This window comes from Rhinopithecus roxellana, chromosome 1, assembly GCF_007565055.1.
Source record: "Rhinopithecus roxellana isolate Shanxi Qingling chromosome 1, ASM756505v1, whole genome shotgun sequence".
Classification (NCBI taxonomy): domain Eukaryota; kingdom Metazoa; phylum Chordata; class Mammalia; order Primates; family Cercopithecidae; genus Rhinopithecus; species Rhinopithecus roxellana.
In genome coordinates, this window is record NC_044549.1 from 41,766,191 (window position 1) to 41,783,980 (window position 17,790).

At 39.7% G+C, this 17,790-nt stretch overlaps 1 protein-coding gene across 1 annotated transcript; it reads left to right on the top strand.

Annotated features, from left to right (window-relative positions):
* Positions 1-877: 877 nt before the first annotated feature.
* LOC104680987 (nucleosome assembly protein 1-like 1) lies at positions 878-15,774 on the top strand. Its single transcript, XM_030937253.1, has 6 exons — positions 878-994; positions 1,173-1,353; positions 2,069-2,172; positions 5,410-5,474; positions 6,934-6,991; positions 14,723-15,774. Exons 1-6 carry the CDS (start codon positions 878-880, stop codon positions 15,599-15,601), a joined length of 1,404 nt encoding a protein of 467 aa, XP_030793113.1. The 3' UTR covers positions 15,602-15,774.
* Positions 15,775-17,790: the final 2,016 nt, after the last annotated feature.

Consider the following 17,790-nt stretch of genomic DNA (forward strand, 5'->3'; position numbering starts at 1 on the left):
AAGATTGCGCTGTTTGTTTTGTTTTTAAATCTAGGAGTTTTATTTTTTTCATAAAAAATGGTGGTTCTGTGGTTGCCTTCATGATATCAAAGACCCGGGTTGCTTTTATCTTTATGCTTAGCCTGCTTTGGCAAATGCTTGTTGCTTCATAATACCTGATCCATCTTTACCTTCAGGTAGAAGGAAAGGAGGGTATTGGGGGATAAATGTGTATGCCAGCTGAGTCAGTATTCCCCCACTTTTTTGTGTGTGTGGTGAAATTCACTTAACATAAAATTAACCATTTTAAAGTGAACGATTCAGTGGCAATTAGTATATTCATGGTATTGTGTAACCCCCACCTCTATTCAGTTGCAAAACACTTTCATCACTACAAAAGAAAACCCTGTATCTGTAAAACATTTACTCCTCATTCTCCCTTTCCCCGAACCCTTGGCAACCACCAGTCTTCTTTCTGTCTCTGTGGATTTACTTATTATGAATATTCCATATAAATGGGATCATATGGTATGTGATCTTTTATGTCTGGCTTTTTCACTTAACATGTTTTTGAGGTTTTTACATGTTGCAACATGTATCAGTATTTTGTTCCTTTTTATGGCTGAGTGGGTATCCCATTATATTTATATACCACAATTTGTTTATCCATTCAGCTATTGATGAATTTAGGTTGTTTCCATATTTTGGCTATTGTGGATAGTGCCGTTATGAATGTTTTTGTAAGTATTTGTTTGAGTACCTGTTTTCAGTTTTGGGGAGTATGTACCTAGGAACTGTTGGGTCATATGTTCTATGTTTCTGTGCTATTTCATTTTAAAGTAATACTTCTTCCTGTACTCTGCAATAATTACTGTTATCCAATGGGAAGTAGTACAAGATGACTCTTGTGGATGTGGAAGTCAACACAGAATACCAGAACTCTAGGGTCTGTGACCAGAGAAGATTTCCTGGCAATAACTACAGAGAAGAGATTACTAGGAAATATGCATATGAGGTAAGAATTCAGGAATTCCAGGCCCCAACCCTCCACCCCCGGGAAGGAATTAGGTTCTCTAAGTCACCCTTTACATTTTTCCTGGGATTCAGTCTCTTAGTTAAACGATGGATTCATCCTAGACTTCTAGCACCTTAATCTGGAACTGTGACCTGTATGCTCCAATTCTCTGTCATAGTCAAGCCTTCAAGTACAGGATCAGTGGTGGGCTAATAGCTTCATTTGGTTAAGCATGGAGGTGAGGCCCTTCTATTTGAACGTGCTTGGAGCTGCACCAATATCAGGGGTAGTAGTGATGGCAGTTGTTAGCATCCAGAGGATGGATCCAGAGCAAAATTGCCTCTCACAGTATTTACGCAGTATGGAGTCAGCGTTAATCAGCCCTATTCTACCAGCTTCAAAAATTGGAGGCTGGCAGCTTTTCATTTCAGGGTAGTGACCTACCTGGGAGGTCTAAAGAATGGTTCTGACAATGTTCCAAGAGAATCTTTTCCTGCTGCTGTGTGCTTGTGTGCAGGTATTATGTGTATGTAGGAGGGTGGAAAAAAGGCAAGACAGGGTGGGCCTTTATGTTTAGTGTGTGGGTGGGGAGGACCTACCGTGTGGTGTATGTCAGTCACATTTCACATTTCTGACAGTCTGTAACTTCTAGTAAATTTAGTGATAATTTCTTTGCTGCTTTTTTCACTGAGACGCATTAAGCTATAAAATTATCACAATGTTATGGGCATCTCTGTCCATGTTTCCAGCATCATTTAGGCGTCTGGCTGCTTCCTACTGTTGCAGCCTTCTTACCTCTCTCACCTCCTCCCCTGCCCTACCAACAGTTGGGAACAAAACACTCCCCAAGCAGAGAACGAACTGAAAGAATGTGACAGTGGCTGCTTCTCCTTCCTTAGCTACTAGTTCTCAAGAAGCATTTTGGGCCACTCTGGAAATTCTTAACTATGTCCTTGCTGCCCTCCCCCTATTTGACTCATAGACGTCTTTCCACACCACCTCCCCATCCCCCAAAATGCACTTGGTAAGTCCGTTTCTAAACTTGCCTTTCTCCTTGAGTGATACTCTCCCTAGGCTACGCCTTGGATCCTCCCTTGATTTTCTTCCCTCCTCTGTCCTGCGTCTTCTTCTCCGCAGTCATCACTTCTGGAACAAGCCTCTTAAACCCACTTCCAATGGTGAGCATGAGTGGTTTTCATGTGCTTCCCTGCAGTTTTTATTCCTTCCCCACTCTCCATCCATGTGATTCAGCTGGGATTGACACCCATCATAGTGACTGGATATGGGCTCCAGGACAATCAAGTTACCTAAGGGTTTTTGTTGAAATGGAAAAAAAAAAAAAAAAAAAAAAAAAGCCACTCTTTTTTTCTGCAAGGATTACTAAGACAGAGACTAGAGGTGGGGAGAGACAGATTTCCAATCATGACACTTGAACTCCTAAATTCTGCCACGCTTGTAGCCATTCTTACCCTTACAATGATTTCCTGTTGTGTGAATCAATACATTTTATTTTATTCTTGCGCCAATTTGAGATGGGTTTTTAATCCCTTGCAATTAAAAGAACTGACCAAGACAAGGCCTGTCAGCCTACTGTTATCTCCACTTCTGCAGTTCCCTCTGGGCCCGTATTCAATTGGATATAGCATCTTGCCCATATCCTTAACCTTCTCAACCCCTGCCACAGACTCACTTCAGCATTAAAATTCTGTACATACACTAGGGCTTTTTAGTCTATCAAGAGGCTTTCCTGTCTAATTCGATCTTTACATAAAGCTTTGAGGAAGATAGAGGAGGAATTTTTATCCCTTCTGCTAAGGAAACAAGTTGAAAGAAGTTTATGCCGATTTACCCATTTCAAGCTATTCGTAGTCACTGCTGGGACTCAAACCTGATTTTCTTAACTGCAGATCTAGAGTTTCTCTTCTTTTCTTTCCCTTTCCTTTCTTTTTCTTCTCTCTCGTTTCTTTTTTGTTTATTTGAGATGGGGCCAGGTTGGCCTTGAACTCCTGGCCTCAGGCAATCCTCCACAGTGCTAGGATTATAGGCCTGAGCTATTGGACCTGGTCTTAGAGCCATTGTACCTGGTCTTCGAGTTCTTTCTTTTATAAATTGTGTTGCCTCCCCTGGGTAGAAACATGGCTCTAATGTAAACACACTACCTTCTCCCATGGAAACCTTTTTTTAACACCTGTAAGGCCCTGTGGGACAGAAGGCCTTTGTTTCACTATCTTTCAGATTGCTGTCCTCCATTTTTCATTATTTGGATAACATTTCATCTTTGTGTACCATCTACCACAGTCTTTGTTTCTGTTACAGGTTCCTTCTCAAGGACTTATTCTAGTTTAAAAATATGACTTTTGCCCAAATTTGATTTGGGTCCCACTGCCCATTGGAGAACCCCTTGACTTCTTCCATCCTTCAACAACCCAAGACCTCCCACAAAGCCCGTCAAATCATTCATCATTTCTACTCTTCCTGATCTGCTTATGATCCCACTCCTGGGCTGGGAAGTGCAACAGCAAAGAGACTAACGCATGCACTATTGGCCTTGCCTATTTTCATCTGGGCCCTTTCTGCTGTGCAGATCTCTAGGTGGTTACATTCCTATAGTGGCTGCTTCTCAACCTTTGCCAGTCTATTCATGGTCTTGCTTTCTCTATTTGATGTCTGAAACCAGTTTGCCTTCATAGAACTTCTATAATAAACATTATTGTTTGCCTACTTAGCGTCTATTGCTTCCTTCCTTATAATATCTGATTTTTACTAAGGGATCCCCTTATCAAGGAAGTACATGTGTTTTAAGAGAAGCTAACTCTATACTCATATCCACAGTTGGTCCTGATTGAACCAAGGATAATTACAGTAGTAATTGGGGCTGTTTATAAATATTCTGGTTCTCCTTGGGACATAGTAGAATTCTATTTCCCAGCTTGTTGAAGTTAGGAGTGACTATATGACTTGCTTTGGTCAGTAAAATGCGAATAGGAATGATACATGTCACTTCTAGGCAAATGCCTTTAAAAGCCAGCGTGTGATTCACCAGACCCCCTTCCCTCTGCTGCAATGATTGCTAAAGCCTGTGTCAAGGTGAAGCCTCCATTAGCCTCCGTCTTAGGGTGACTATAATGGTAGAGCGCCCCCTGCTGACACACACTGGCATGTAGTGAGAGCAATAAAATTTTAGCTGTATTAAATAGACACTGAGATTTGGGGGTTGACTGCCATTGCAGTTTAAGTCCTAACCAAAATAGTAATCACATCCTCTAACCTGTACCTGGGTCAGGAACCTAGCCTAAGCCAAGGAATAGGTTGAAAAAAAGCTTGTGACTCAGTTGGTACACTGACATGAGAAGGGAGATTTGCTGGGGCTTTGATGAAAGAAGTAAGTTACTTTTAAGAAAGCCATCAGAAGAGATGAATCCTCTCTTTCTCTGGATGTTGTGTGTAAACGTGAAGCCTGGAATTATTGTAGTCATCTTGCTACCTGCCTAAGGATAAAGCCAATGCAGGGGGAGAGCAGTACTAAAAGAATCACAGAGAAACGAAGCCAAAGCCCTCATTGAATCATAACCAATCATTACTCTACTTCTGGACTTTTTCATTTAGGAAAACCAATAAATTTCCTTTACTGTTTAAGTCTTTTGAGTTTTCTGTTACCTGTCTCCAAAAGCATCTTAACAGTTGCAACTTCTTTCTCAGTTCTTATTTCCACTTCCCACTCTTCCATTCAGTCTAAAAGAAATAATAACTAATAATGGCATTTGTTTAGAGAAGACTTACTGTGTAGCTGACACTATACTAAGTGCTTTTCAGAAGGAGATTATCATTCCATTTCAGAGTAGCAAAATGTGTGAGCTCCTTGAGAGCAAGATATATGTATTTTTAAATTTGTAGTTTTTGTAGAGATGAGGTGTTGCTAGGGCTGGTCTCAAACTCCTGGCCTCAAGCAGTCCTCCCACCTCAGCCTCCCAAAGTGTTGGGATTACAAGCATGAGCCACCATGCCCTACTTGTAAGAATCTTTTCTTATTTGTACATATTTGTTTTCACTGCAATTATGATATAGTACAAAGCCAGTACTGAGCAAATATTAACTGAACAAATATAAGTTGACCTTCATCCTTAAAGGGGTTACAGTATTGTTGTATATTCAAGTGTTAGAAACCTGAATGATTCAAGACCAATACAAGACAGTATGTACTGTTACTAAATTGAAGATCCAAAGGGCATGGTACTAGCAGTAAAGGCTATGAAAGAAAGATATTGTTATTATCATGATTGCCTGAAGGTTGGGAGGAAAAGCTTTCTGGAAAAGGTCAAATTTGATCAAAAAAGAAGGATCAGAATTGAATAGTACAGCTGATTGGGGGAGTGTATATCACCTAAAATCAGGGCAATAACAGAAGCAATAAATAGCATGGTGTCAAAAAGGAACTGGGTGCATTGAAGAGCATGCAGTATATCCAACTGAAGTGCTCAATGTTAGATCTTTTATTTCATTTTTCTAATCACAATAGACAATAGAAAGCCATTTGCCTTTGAATTGCTTGAGGTAGACTTGATATAAAAGAGGTACTGTGGCCACTACTCTGACTATATACTCAAACCTCTTGCACACAGTAGTTAATGATGTTTGTAAACTTGCAAATGCATCCATCCATGTACTGTTTCTCCCCAGAGAGAGCAGAAGTTTCCAAGGGCTTTTGTGCCAAGCATTCTGCTTCTTTCCTGTCTCTCTTAACTCAATGCTAGACACATACTGGTGCACAGTAGGCCCTCAGTTAAGTACTGACTAAATTGATTCAAATTGTCTGGTTTGGGGAAAGAAGTTACGTGCCTAGTGAGCCTGGTTTCTCAGCACATTAACACTTCATCAAACCTCTGTCAGATCAGATTCTCAATAGGATATCTTAAATACATGCTATTAAAATACCTAAGTAGAAGTTCCATCTGTTTGAATAGACTGAGCCTGATGAATCAGCCAGAGAGGTGGGAGGCTGATGCAGCCAGACATGAACCCATCGGGTGGGGAACAGGCAGCTAGCTCTCCCTCCTTTTGCTACCCTGGTAGTGCTCACACTAGAATGTACAGATTTATAAAAACAAAACATGATCAACCAGTTAGCAAAACACAAAGACTGGAGCAAGCTGTAGGGCATTGTTTGTGGGCTCGTTAACAGAGGTCCGGCTGGAACCCCTCATCCCAGTTGTAGATCACGCTGAAGCCCTTGTTAGAGTAGGAGAAAGAGGAGCCCTGGGACCTGCCCTTTTCACAAATCCTGGGCCACTGGAGTCTAGATTTTGTTTTCATGCCATTGTAAAAAAATGTTTAAAAGACACACACACAAAAAACAGGACTTATTTTGAAAACTGTCACCAGTGAAGTCACCAAGGACTTAAAGACAAAAATACAAAGATGGAAAAATGTCGAGGAAGCTGCATCCTTTTATATTTGCCCAGCAAAATTTTGGACAAACATCCATCCTTAATGAGATGTCATCAAGCCCAAATTTCCAAATAGTCTTGGCTGCCGGAATTCTAGTTGCAATCAACTTCTCCCCTTTCCCATTTTCCCTTAAATACCCTGGTTGTGGGTTGCATTTTTTGATGCTGTGATTAAAGAAGGAAAATGATTTCAGGGTGACTCTTCACATCGAAATACATGTTTCAAAATGTTGTTTTCTAAACTTTGCTCCAATTGGTAGCACTTAGTACACAAGGCCTTGCACACAATAGGTGCTCAGTAAATAATTTGTTGAATTAAATTGAATCAGACTTTCATTTTTTCTAAACTAAGAAAAAAATTGAGTGTGTTTTCTTATTACCACCACTGTCTGATTTCTCTTCTGCTGTGCTGTCAACTTGCCTTCCGTGTCTGTAGCCTTAACCCAGCCCCCAACACAAATACATGCAAACACAGTCCCATGCTATCCCATTCAGGTGTTTCTGTTGCTCCTTTACGGGTCTGCTTATGGTATTTACTTTGTTAAATGAGAAGGTAAGTGAAAAGAATAATGTCTAAGAGTCAAAAGACCTGGATTCTCATCCTACTTATGTCATTTACTTTGGATCTATTAGGTAAGTGACTATATGCTCAGATTCCTCATCTCTGAAATAATAATAAAAATATTGACCTACCTCCCAGGATTGTTGTGAATATCAAATGAGCTAATATATGTGAAAACCCTTTGAGAACAGAAAAGGCTTTTAAAAGAACTATTCTTATAAGAACCTCACCCCAGTTCATGCACCTGATAAAGCACACCAGCATCAAGAAGGTCTTCCATACTGTGTTTTCCTGGGAAATGGGTTCCTTCTCACCTCCTTTCTCCAGGAGACGCTTACTGGCTGACTTCCTGGGACACATTTACTCCGATGAATACACTGAGGTCCAGGGTTGGGCCCTCAGCTTTGCAGCATCAGAAACTGGATCTTGGCAGAGCCTCTGAGTTCATCAGACTCAGAGATGCTGAGTCATACTAATCCACAAGACTGGTACATAACCAGAATGCCAGTTTATTAATTTACAGTGGGAAACATTTGACCTGATCTGTCCCTTTTCTCCCTATAGGCCAGTTGCATGGGAAGAGAGATCATCTGAAAGTTGCTCAATGAACAAGGAACTTTGACAAAGGGAGTTACATTATTCAATGTTTGATAACATAGGGCTCTGCTCAATTGAAGCCTCTGTCTCCTCAACAGGAATCTGCTCCAGATGATCTAGATGTGTCAGGCACTTTGGCGGAAGCCCCCATTCCTGAACCATGCACACAAGAGCCGGTGTACCACGTGTGCCCTTTTCCCCACATTCTCTTTGTTAACCAACACATTGCTCTTTATATATATTAATCCTTTTGAGACTTCTTGCAATGCAACTGTGGTTCCCAAAGCCGGTCTGCTGACTAGAAAGAAGCTGGTTGACACAAAAGCACCTGGGGTACATGTAAAGAAATAATGGGCTTGTATAGCTCTATTGGAAATTCTAATAATTAGGTCTGTGGAGGGGTCAAGGAATCTGAACGTTTACAGGCATCCCAAGTGACTCTGATCATCAGCCAGGTTGGGGAACCACTGATATAAAAGTCTTATTTGGTTAAGAATCTATTCTACCACTTTAAGATGACTTTGCATATTCTGATCAGATCCATTACAGACCGATTGTATAGATAAACTCTCAGAACAATACATGACTTCCTAGTTCTCAAAGGCCAATTGCTGTTGTATCCTTGAGCTTGCTTCCTTCATTCTTTCTTTCCTTCCCTCTTTCCTTCTTTTCCTTCCTCCCCCCACCCCCTCCCTTACATAAATATTTATAAATACATAATGCATAAGGAAGCTTACCAGGAGGAGGTTGTAGCAGTTGACACTCCAAGAGCCAAAACCCAAAGCTGCTTTCAGGTGATAATAGACTTGGAGGATTAGGATATATAAGCTTGGTGCACAGACAGCTCTAAAGCCAGCCAGTAATACCAAGGCCTGACATTGAACAACCTGGAGATAATTTCTCTGTGGTAAGCAACCCTGGGCCTTGGCATACTTCCTGAGCTGATGTCCTGTAGGAAACAACATTATGCTCCCAAGTGACCTTGAGGGAAACTCCAAGAACCATGTTCCCGTCCCACTCATGACAAAGCAGACAGCGGTCTTTCAAATATGGCTCCCATGTCGCTAGCACCTGGCAGTGCCTTGCTTCCAGCAGAGCACCAAAATCAGGACAGCAAAGTGAGAATCAAATCTAAGGAGGGGTGCCAATGTGTGATGGGCATCTCTTTATACCAGGCTCTGTGTTCCCATACTATATATCCTATGCACCACAAAAATCACTGAAACAGGTTTCGATATCTCCTTTTTCCAGATGAAGAAATTGAGGCTCAAAGGGATGAAGTAACTTGCTAAATAAAGGTCATGCAAGCAGTTAAGTGGTGGAATTGGGATTTGAATCCAAGCTCACTCCATTACAAATTCTATGTTCTTTCCATAATCCCATACTGCTTAGTAAACAGGGAGGTTGGAAGTGGGAGTTTTGAACATAAGCTTCATTTGCTATGCATACGTATTTATAGATAATTTTTATAATTTCTCTATACAGAATGACATAAATACATATTTTTTTCAAATATTCCATAACAACTATCACATTCCCACATATAAAATATACTAACATCTAAATCTGCATTTGGTTAATCCTGATTCTTTTCTCAGGGGGAAAAGGGTGGCTAAAATTAGGGATAGGACTGGGAGTCAGGATACCTAGTTTATAGTCCTGGCTCTGCCTTCCACTCACTGGGTACATTGGGAAATTCCTTTTTTCTTCCTGAGCCTAATTTTCATCATCTGTCAAAGGAAGGGTTGGATTAGATCTTTTACATGCTAGGATTCTAAAAATCTAGTAACACTGTTGTTACCATGTTTCTTAATCGTTTTAGATCAAAGCACAGAAATTGAACAGTAGAAAAAGAAAGCTGAACACATGTATTAGAAGCCTATTTAATAATAACTAATTTTATTGAACACTGTTTGTATGCCAGGGACTGTACTAACTAGTTTGTATTACTTATTTTGATTACTTCTTATCACATCAACTCTATTGTTATTTATCCATCTCTTAGGAATAGAGAGGTAAATAATTTGCCTAAGATCACATGGCTGATAAGTGGAGAAGGCAATGCTGAAATCCAGACCCAAGCCTAGGGCTAGCTCCTAAATATAGTCCTAGCCTCCACTCTTGCTTTACAGCTCCCACTGTGATGACTGTGTAGGACATTTATTAAAGTTGCATTTGAGATTATCTGATCTTGGGACATGAGGAAAAAGGAGGTCACATATTGCCCATGTAAGGGAATTTTCTAGAGATTATTGCTATGATTATCTCCCTTAGGAAAGGGAGCTGTAAAAGTTATATAGAATATGTTCAGGTTCAGAGAATCAGCTGCATCAGAGAAAACATTATACTGGTCAGCAGGCCCTAGACATAAAATTACTTCTATTCCTTAATATTATTAGTAAGCTTTGTTTTCCTAACACCAAGGTCATAAAAGTTAGGCCCCAGTTTCTCTGCCTAGGTCTAAGTAGGAGGAAATAAATCAAGAAGGAGAAGAACTTTTCTTGCTCTGACTGATCTGTGGAGGTGAAGGCAAGTGGGAGGAAGAAATAGTTGCTGGCGGGTAGATACAACTATCAAAAGGCTGAGTCCTATACAGATGGGGATGCTGTATTTGATATCCACCCTATTCAAATGATGCCTTGATATCTACCTATTGCCTCTGCTCTCCCTGGACAGGGAAGTTGGGTGGCAAGGCTGAGCCATGGTCTAGGACGAACTATAAAAACATTATGAACCATTTCCATCCCCAAAGGATAATACCTGGACAAAACTACAAGAATGTCCAATCTTGGGAGCAGGGATGGAATAGAGAGAGAGCTACCAGCAATGTCACTACTTCTTTCTGTTTTCTTCCTTGCTCACTACCCACATTAAGTAGGACTCTTTTTCTTTTTTGTGTGCTTTGTATTACATGTCATGCAGGTGGGTTGGAGAGAAGTGAAAAAGGCTGTCTATAAATTGCTGTAGCTAATTTAGAAGTCATTTTGCGTCGTGTACCCAAGCCTACACTTTCAATAATGTCAGGAAAGTTTGCTTTACTTTTGCAATGCATCGATAGGTTAAATGGCATTTTTATTAAACCTACAGGTGACACAAAGCTGGAAAGTATACTTATAGCTACAGAGCTAAATCAGAATTCAAAATTGTCTAGACAGTCTGGAGTTTCTTGTCTAACTCAATAAGATGGAATATATCAGAAATAATTGCAGAATTCTATATTTAGGGTAAAAAGAAAACCATCATATAAGTTCAGGATGGAGATTATTACCCGAACAGCATTTGTTCATATGAAAGGACTGGGGACTTTATTCACAAGTTGAATATTTTCCAACATTATGATGTGTCTGCTGGAAAAAAACAATTCAATCTTTGACTGCATGAAGGGAAGTGAAGGAGAGATTATAGGAAGCCCTGGTCCTAGTGCAGCGGGCTGTGGTCAGACCACACTGAAGTACTAGGTTCTGTGGTAGATACCACAATTCTTGGGGGATTTTGACCAACTAGAAGAAAAGTAATGGGTTGGTAAGGGGCAGGAAATCAGGAATAGTTGATATAAATTATCACATCTAGCCTAGAGAAGAAAAAAAAAGTCAACCAAAGGAATACTATATCCTTGTCTGCAAATATTTAAAAGGCTCCTTGTGTGACAGGCAGAATAAATTTGTTCTGCCCTGTCAAGATGTAGAGCTAGATTAAAGAGCAGAAGTTAAAGAAGGTAGATTTCAGTACAACATAAGAGCTCTTCAATACCTGAGCTGTTGTCCTAAAGAAAGAGAGAGCTCCTAGCATCTAGAGGTACTACAGCTGTGGCTACCTTAAAGGAGACCTTTACACTGGGCAGAGGTGAAGTGCGAAGAAGACACCATTGTCTGTTTTGCCAGGACTGGATTCATTGCTCTTATGTCACCTGATATTTCGTATATATTCTTGGGCTTCAACTTGGAAGCCATCAATTTTGGCTGAAGAACCAGGCCCATGACTTTCTGAGCAGGGACTACCACTTCGGAATGCCTGAGCTTATAATATAGCCCCTTCCTTAGGAATTCTCTAAACAGTGAAACTCACTCTCTTGTACTTATCCATTTGCCTAATAACAGAATGGCTCACTTTGCTTCTTGAGCATATATTAGGCACTTATTTTTTTTTAATTTTTATTTATTTTTTTGAGACGGAGTTTCACTCACTCTGTCACCTAGGCTGGAGTGCCATGAGTGGTGCGATCTTGGCTCACTGCAACATTTGCCTACCAGGTTCAAGCAATTCTCCTGCCTCAGCCTCCTGAGTAGCTGGGATTACAGGCATACACCACTACAGGCGCAGCTAATTTTTGTATTCTTAGAAGAGGCAGGGTTTCACCATGTTGGCCAGGCTGGTCTCGAACTCCTGACCCCAAGTGATTCGCCCTCCTTGGCTGGGATTACAGGCATGTAATCCCAAAGTGCTGGGATTACAGGCATGAGCCACCATGACTGGCCACATATTGTTTCTGCTATAGAAATATTTTATTACTCCATATATTGCACTTTTATTTCTTTGAATTTCATTTGTTAATATTTAGACACTTTTTTCTACTTTTAAACACAATGAACAGACCTTTGATAATATAATGATTTTAATAATAATTAGAATTGTTACATGAAAAGAAATGAAAGTTTCTGCTCAGAGGCTTGGCTGTACTGTTAACAATAGTGCCAGGAAGCCAAGTGCGGTGGCTCACGCCTGTAATCCCAGCACTTTGGGAGGTCAAGGCAGGCAGATTATGAGGTCAGGAGTTCGAGACCAGCCTGCCCAGCATGGTGAAACCCTGTCTCTACTAAAATTCCAAAAAAAAAAAAAATTAGCTGGGCATGGTGGCGTGTGCCTGTAGTCCCAGCTACTTGGGAGACTGAGACAGGAGAATGGCTTGAACCCGGGAGGCAGAGGTTGCGGTAAGCTGAGATCACACCACTGCACTCCAGTCTGGTGACAGAGCGAGACTCCATCTCAAAAAAACAAAACAAAACAAAACAAAAAACAAACAATAATGCCAGGAAACTTCACCCTGCAAGGTACATCTAGTCAGCCCCTAAGAGAGTCGCTATCATGCTCCAACCCATCTTTATCCTACTAGGAAAGGCAGGTAGTCTCATTCTTAAAATCCATCATCCAAGAGCTTAGGAGAAATAAAATCTAAATTTCTTTTCAGGAGATGTAAGAGCCTGGAAAAACTGGTCCTTTGGTTTTTCACACACTATTCAACACAACACTTCTGACACTGGATGTGTGAATTCTTTTCCCCATACACCAAATAATTTTCCACTGGACATCGGGGGGTGTCCTATAATTCAGTTCTGACACATCTACCTAGAGTAGATCTCACAGGTTGAGGGCACAGCCTCTCAAGACTCCCTCTCACTTTAGATGCCAACTGCAAGTCCCAGGTTGCAGCCTGTACTCCTGACTGACTGGCTATAAATTGGGGTTCTCATGACCCCCCTCCTTAGGTTTTATTAATTTGCTAAAGTGGCTCACAGAATTCAGGGAAACATATTTACCCATTTATCGTAAAGGGTTTTATAAAGGATACAGAAGAACAGTCAGATGGAGAGATGCCTAGGGCAAGGCATGTGGGAAGGGGTGCACTGCTCCAGGCACCTTTATGTGGTCAGCTCTCTAGTGGCTCCCTGAACCCACTTCTCCTGGGTTTTTAATGGAGGCTTCATTACATAGGCATGATTGATGATATCACTGGCCATTGGTGTTTGACTCAACTGTTAGCCCCCTCCCCTCCTGGGAGGTCGAATGGTGGAACTTAATGTTTCAACCCTCTAATTAGAGGATTGGTTCCCCTGGCAAACCAATAGAGATGGGGTTTTGCCATGCTGCCCAGACTGGTCTCAAACTCCTGAGCTCAAGCCATCCTTCAGCCCCAGCTTCCCAAAGTGCTGGGATTATAGGCATGAGCCACTGTGCTCGGCCATGTTCTCATTTTTATAACAGTCCAATTCCCTAAGATAAACCCATGATTAAGTTTCTAGTTTCAATATCTTACAACCAAATAAATGTAGTAGTTTAGAGTTCTGACTTTAATGTCAGACCAGAGCTCATATACAGAGTACCCACTGAGAAGTTACTTACTTTAGCTTCCTTATATGTAAATTCATAGATTTGTAAAGAGGATTAAGTGAGATAAAATATGTAATGTGCTTAGCACAGTGCCTGGCCCAGAGTCAGTGCACAGGAAATGTTAGAGCTCATTAATATGTATTATAATCAAATAAAATATGAGGAGACTGAAAAAGAATAAAATCACCCATAGTTCCACCACCTAAACTGATTTTGAACCATTTTCTTTTTGTCTTTTATCTGTGTATAAGAGAAAGAAATGTTATATATGATTCTGAGAGGCAGTCCTGGTAGCTAGAATGCCCTTTGTTTGCCAAGTCATCATAGGTGGTGGGGATAAAATCTGGAGGTGGAAGCTGGGGTGTGTAAGTGCAGAACTGCTCTGCATAATGAAGGGAAAAGGCAAATGAGATTCCCTAAGGGAGAAATAGTTTAATCCCTGGGTTAGATCTTTTAAGCACTCCCTAAAGACAGAGAAGGAAGCCATTAAATGTTCTGAGTCTTAGAACTACCCCTGTTAGACTAGATCACCATTGTGATATCTTTTATACCAGTTCCCAATTTGCTGAGAGTACTAAGTCCCTGAGAACTGAGCCTGAGACACTTGTGCCGAGAGCCCTTTATCAATCCTTCTATCTCCTTCAAGTCATTCTTTTCTGACCCATTCCTCCTAGGGTGGTCTCTTCCATGTTTCCCTATCTCAGGTCAGACTCTTTTGAAAGTGGGCGTACACATGACCATCTTAAATCACATGAGTCAGTAGTTCTGCGGATACCTTATTAGTAGGGAATCTGGATCAGGAAGATTGCTTTCCTATGGGCTTGGGTAAAAGCCACTAGAACCCAAGGAGACAATACTTGTCCAAACTGATTTACAAACAAAAGCTAATGTTACTGAGTGGTAACCCAGGGAAAAAATTTATTTACTAGTAAAATCTAGGAGCCAATATTTTAATTTAATAATTTACTTTTCTTTGTTTATTTCTATTCACAAGTTGAATATTTTAGATTGGTTTGAAAGTTATCAATTCTCTATGCTGTTCTCTCTCAGCCTCTATTTCTATTTGATAAGCGATTTGAGATTATTAATGCAATTTATGAACCTACGGAAGAAGAATGTGAATGGAAACCAGATGAAGAAGACAAGATTTTGGAGCAGTTGAAAGAAAAGGCCAAGATTGAAGAAGAGAAGAAGGATGAAGAAAAAGAAGAGCCCACAGGAATTCCTGAATTTTGGTTAACTATTTTTAAGAATGTTGACTTGCTCAGTGATATGCTTCAGGAACATGATGAACCTATTCTGAAGCACTTGAAATATATTAAAGTGAAGTTCTTGGATGCTGGCCAGCCTATGAGTTTTGTCTTAGAATTTCACTTTGAACCCAGTGAATATTTTACAGATGAAGTGCTAACAAAGACATATAGGATGAGGTCAGAACTAGATGATTCTGATCCCTTTTCTTTTGATGGAACAGAAATTATGGGTTGTACAGGGTGCCAGATAGATCAGAAAAAAGGAAGGAATGTCACTTTGAGAACCATTAAGAAGAAGCAGAAACACAAGGGACATGGGACAGATTGTACTGTGACTAAAACAGTTTCCAATGACTCTTGCTTTAATTTTTTTGCCCCTCCTGAAGTTCCTGAGAGTGGAGATCTGGATGATGCTGCTGAAGCTATCCATACTGCGGACTTCGAAATCAGTCACTTTTTACCTGTGCGCATAATCCCAAGATCAGTGTTATATTTTACTGGAGAAGTTATTGAAGATGATGATGATGATTATGATGAAGAAGGCAAACAAGCAGATGAAGAAGGGGAAAAAGAAGGAGATGAGGAAAATAATCCAGACTATGAACCAAAGAAAGATCAAAACCCAGCAGAGTGCAAGCAGCAGTGAAACAGGAGGTATGTGGCCTTGAGGATAACCTGCACTGTAATAGCCTAAACACAACTTTTATTTACTTACAGCCTTACGTTTTTGTATTTTCTTGGTAGACTAGGTAATTTTTTTTAAAGGACAGGAAACTGATATTTTAAAGACCAATTTGTCCTACGTAGCATTTTAACTAGTTTTTCTGTCAGATATGTTGAATGTACAAATTCTGTCACGCATGTTCATTCATTGCTACGTAATTTGGTTCTTCTGGAACATTTTCATATAGCTCTTGGAGTACAACTGTGAAAATAACAACTGCTAAAGGAAACACTTTTTTTCATAATTTTTTCCTTAAAGAACCAAAGTATTTTTTTCAGCTGGTTGTTGAATAGGGTTAAGTCCGCTTGGATTAGTTGTGCCTTTCATTAATTTGTTACAGAAATGCAGTGACTTATATTAAAACAATTCATTGTTTTAAAATAAAATTGACAAGGCAACTATATGGTTAAGAATTTCCAGTATGACCATATCCAATAACTGTATTAGATTGTTAATGGATTATTGTGGTATAGGTGACAGAGTTAACTGTAAAGTAACCTGACTCAGGATAGTTACTGGTACCACAGTGAGGTGAATAAACAGGATTTTAAGAAGTTAGCCTCAATTTAACTGTACTTTTAAATTTAACCTCCATTAACTAAGCATCTTTTCTTTGTGGTAGAGTCTACCTTCTGCTTCCCTGGAAAGGATGAATTTACATAATTTGAAAGGCCTATTTTCAAGTTATTTGCTCTTTGTTTGCTTGTTTTTCTTTTGTAGCCTAAAATTTCAATTCAAATTTGAATTTGAATTTCAATTGAAATTCAAAAAAAATTTCAAATACGATTTTAGTTCTTACAAGATAATGTCTCAATTTTGTACCAATTCAGGTAGAAGCAGAGGCCTAGCTTGAATTAAGGGTTATACTCAGTTTTTACCACATTATTGAAGTAAAGGGGAAAAAAAAAGCTTTGGAAAGAGATACTATACTAATAAGCAACTGTGGAAGAGGAAGAGGAAGAAGAAGAAAGAAGAAGGAGGAGGAGGAGGAGAAGAAGAAGGAGGAGGAGGAGGAGGAGGAGGGGGAGAGGAGGAAGAAAAAGAAGAAGAAGAAGATCTTAAGTGATTTGATGCTTTTTGTAAAACAAAAATTATTCTTTGGGTTAGAGCTAGATAAAAGGCCCCAAGCTTCTGTGGTTTCTTCTAATTCTTATTGCTTAAAGCATGAGTATGTCACTTACCCATGCTTCTGTTTACTATATATTAAAATGTGTAGTACTGTTTACCTAACTACCTCATAGATGTGTTACACATGTTGAGTTAAATCTCATAAAATGTTTCTCAATCTCGTTAAAAGCTCAAAATTTGGGGCCTATTTGTAATGCCAGTGTGACACTCAGCATTTTGTTCACACCACAGTTTGATAACTAAATTGGAAAACAAAGGTTAAGTACCTCTGTTCTGGACCTGGGCAGGCAACATTCTTTTAGATCTTTGTGTGGCTCCTATTTTTATAGAAGTGGATGGATGCACTATTTCACAAAGTCCAAGAATTTTTTTCAGGTGTTTTTGATGACTGTATAGTAGTAGATACTACGGGGATAGCACTATAGTATTGTAGTCATGAGACTAAAGTGGAAATAAGACTATTTTTGACAAAAGATGCCATTAAATTTCAGACTGTAGAGCCACATTTACAATACCTCAGGCTAATTACTGTTAAATTTGGGGTTGAACCTTTTTTTGATGACAGCGAGGGTGGACTATTGGGTTGTCATTTAGAGGAAGGTCTAGATTTCCTGCTGTTAATAAAATTATATTGAATTCATTTTTAGAGGTGATGAAAACTTCCTTTTTGAGAAGTTAGTGTTAAGGTCTTGGAAAGTGAACACATTGTCTGTAGTGCTATCCATTCCTTCCCTGAGATTTTTAACTTACTACTGGAAATCCTTAACCAATTATAAGAGCTTTTTTTCTCTTTATTTTCAAAATGATTTCCTTTGCTTTGATTAGACACTCTGTGCTTTTCTTTTTTTTTTGTAACCATACTTCATCTAAATTCAGCTTTTTCTAACTTTAAAGCTAGAATCTCATTTCTAATGAACTGAAGTAGCAAAATCATCTTTTTCATTCTTTTAGGAAATAGCTATTGCCAAAGTGAAGATGTAGAT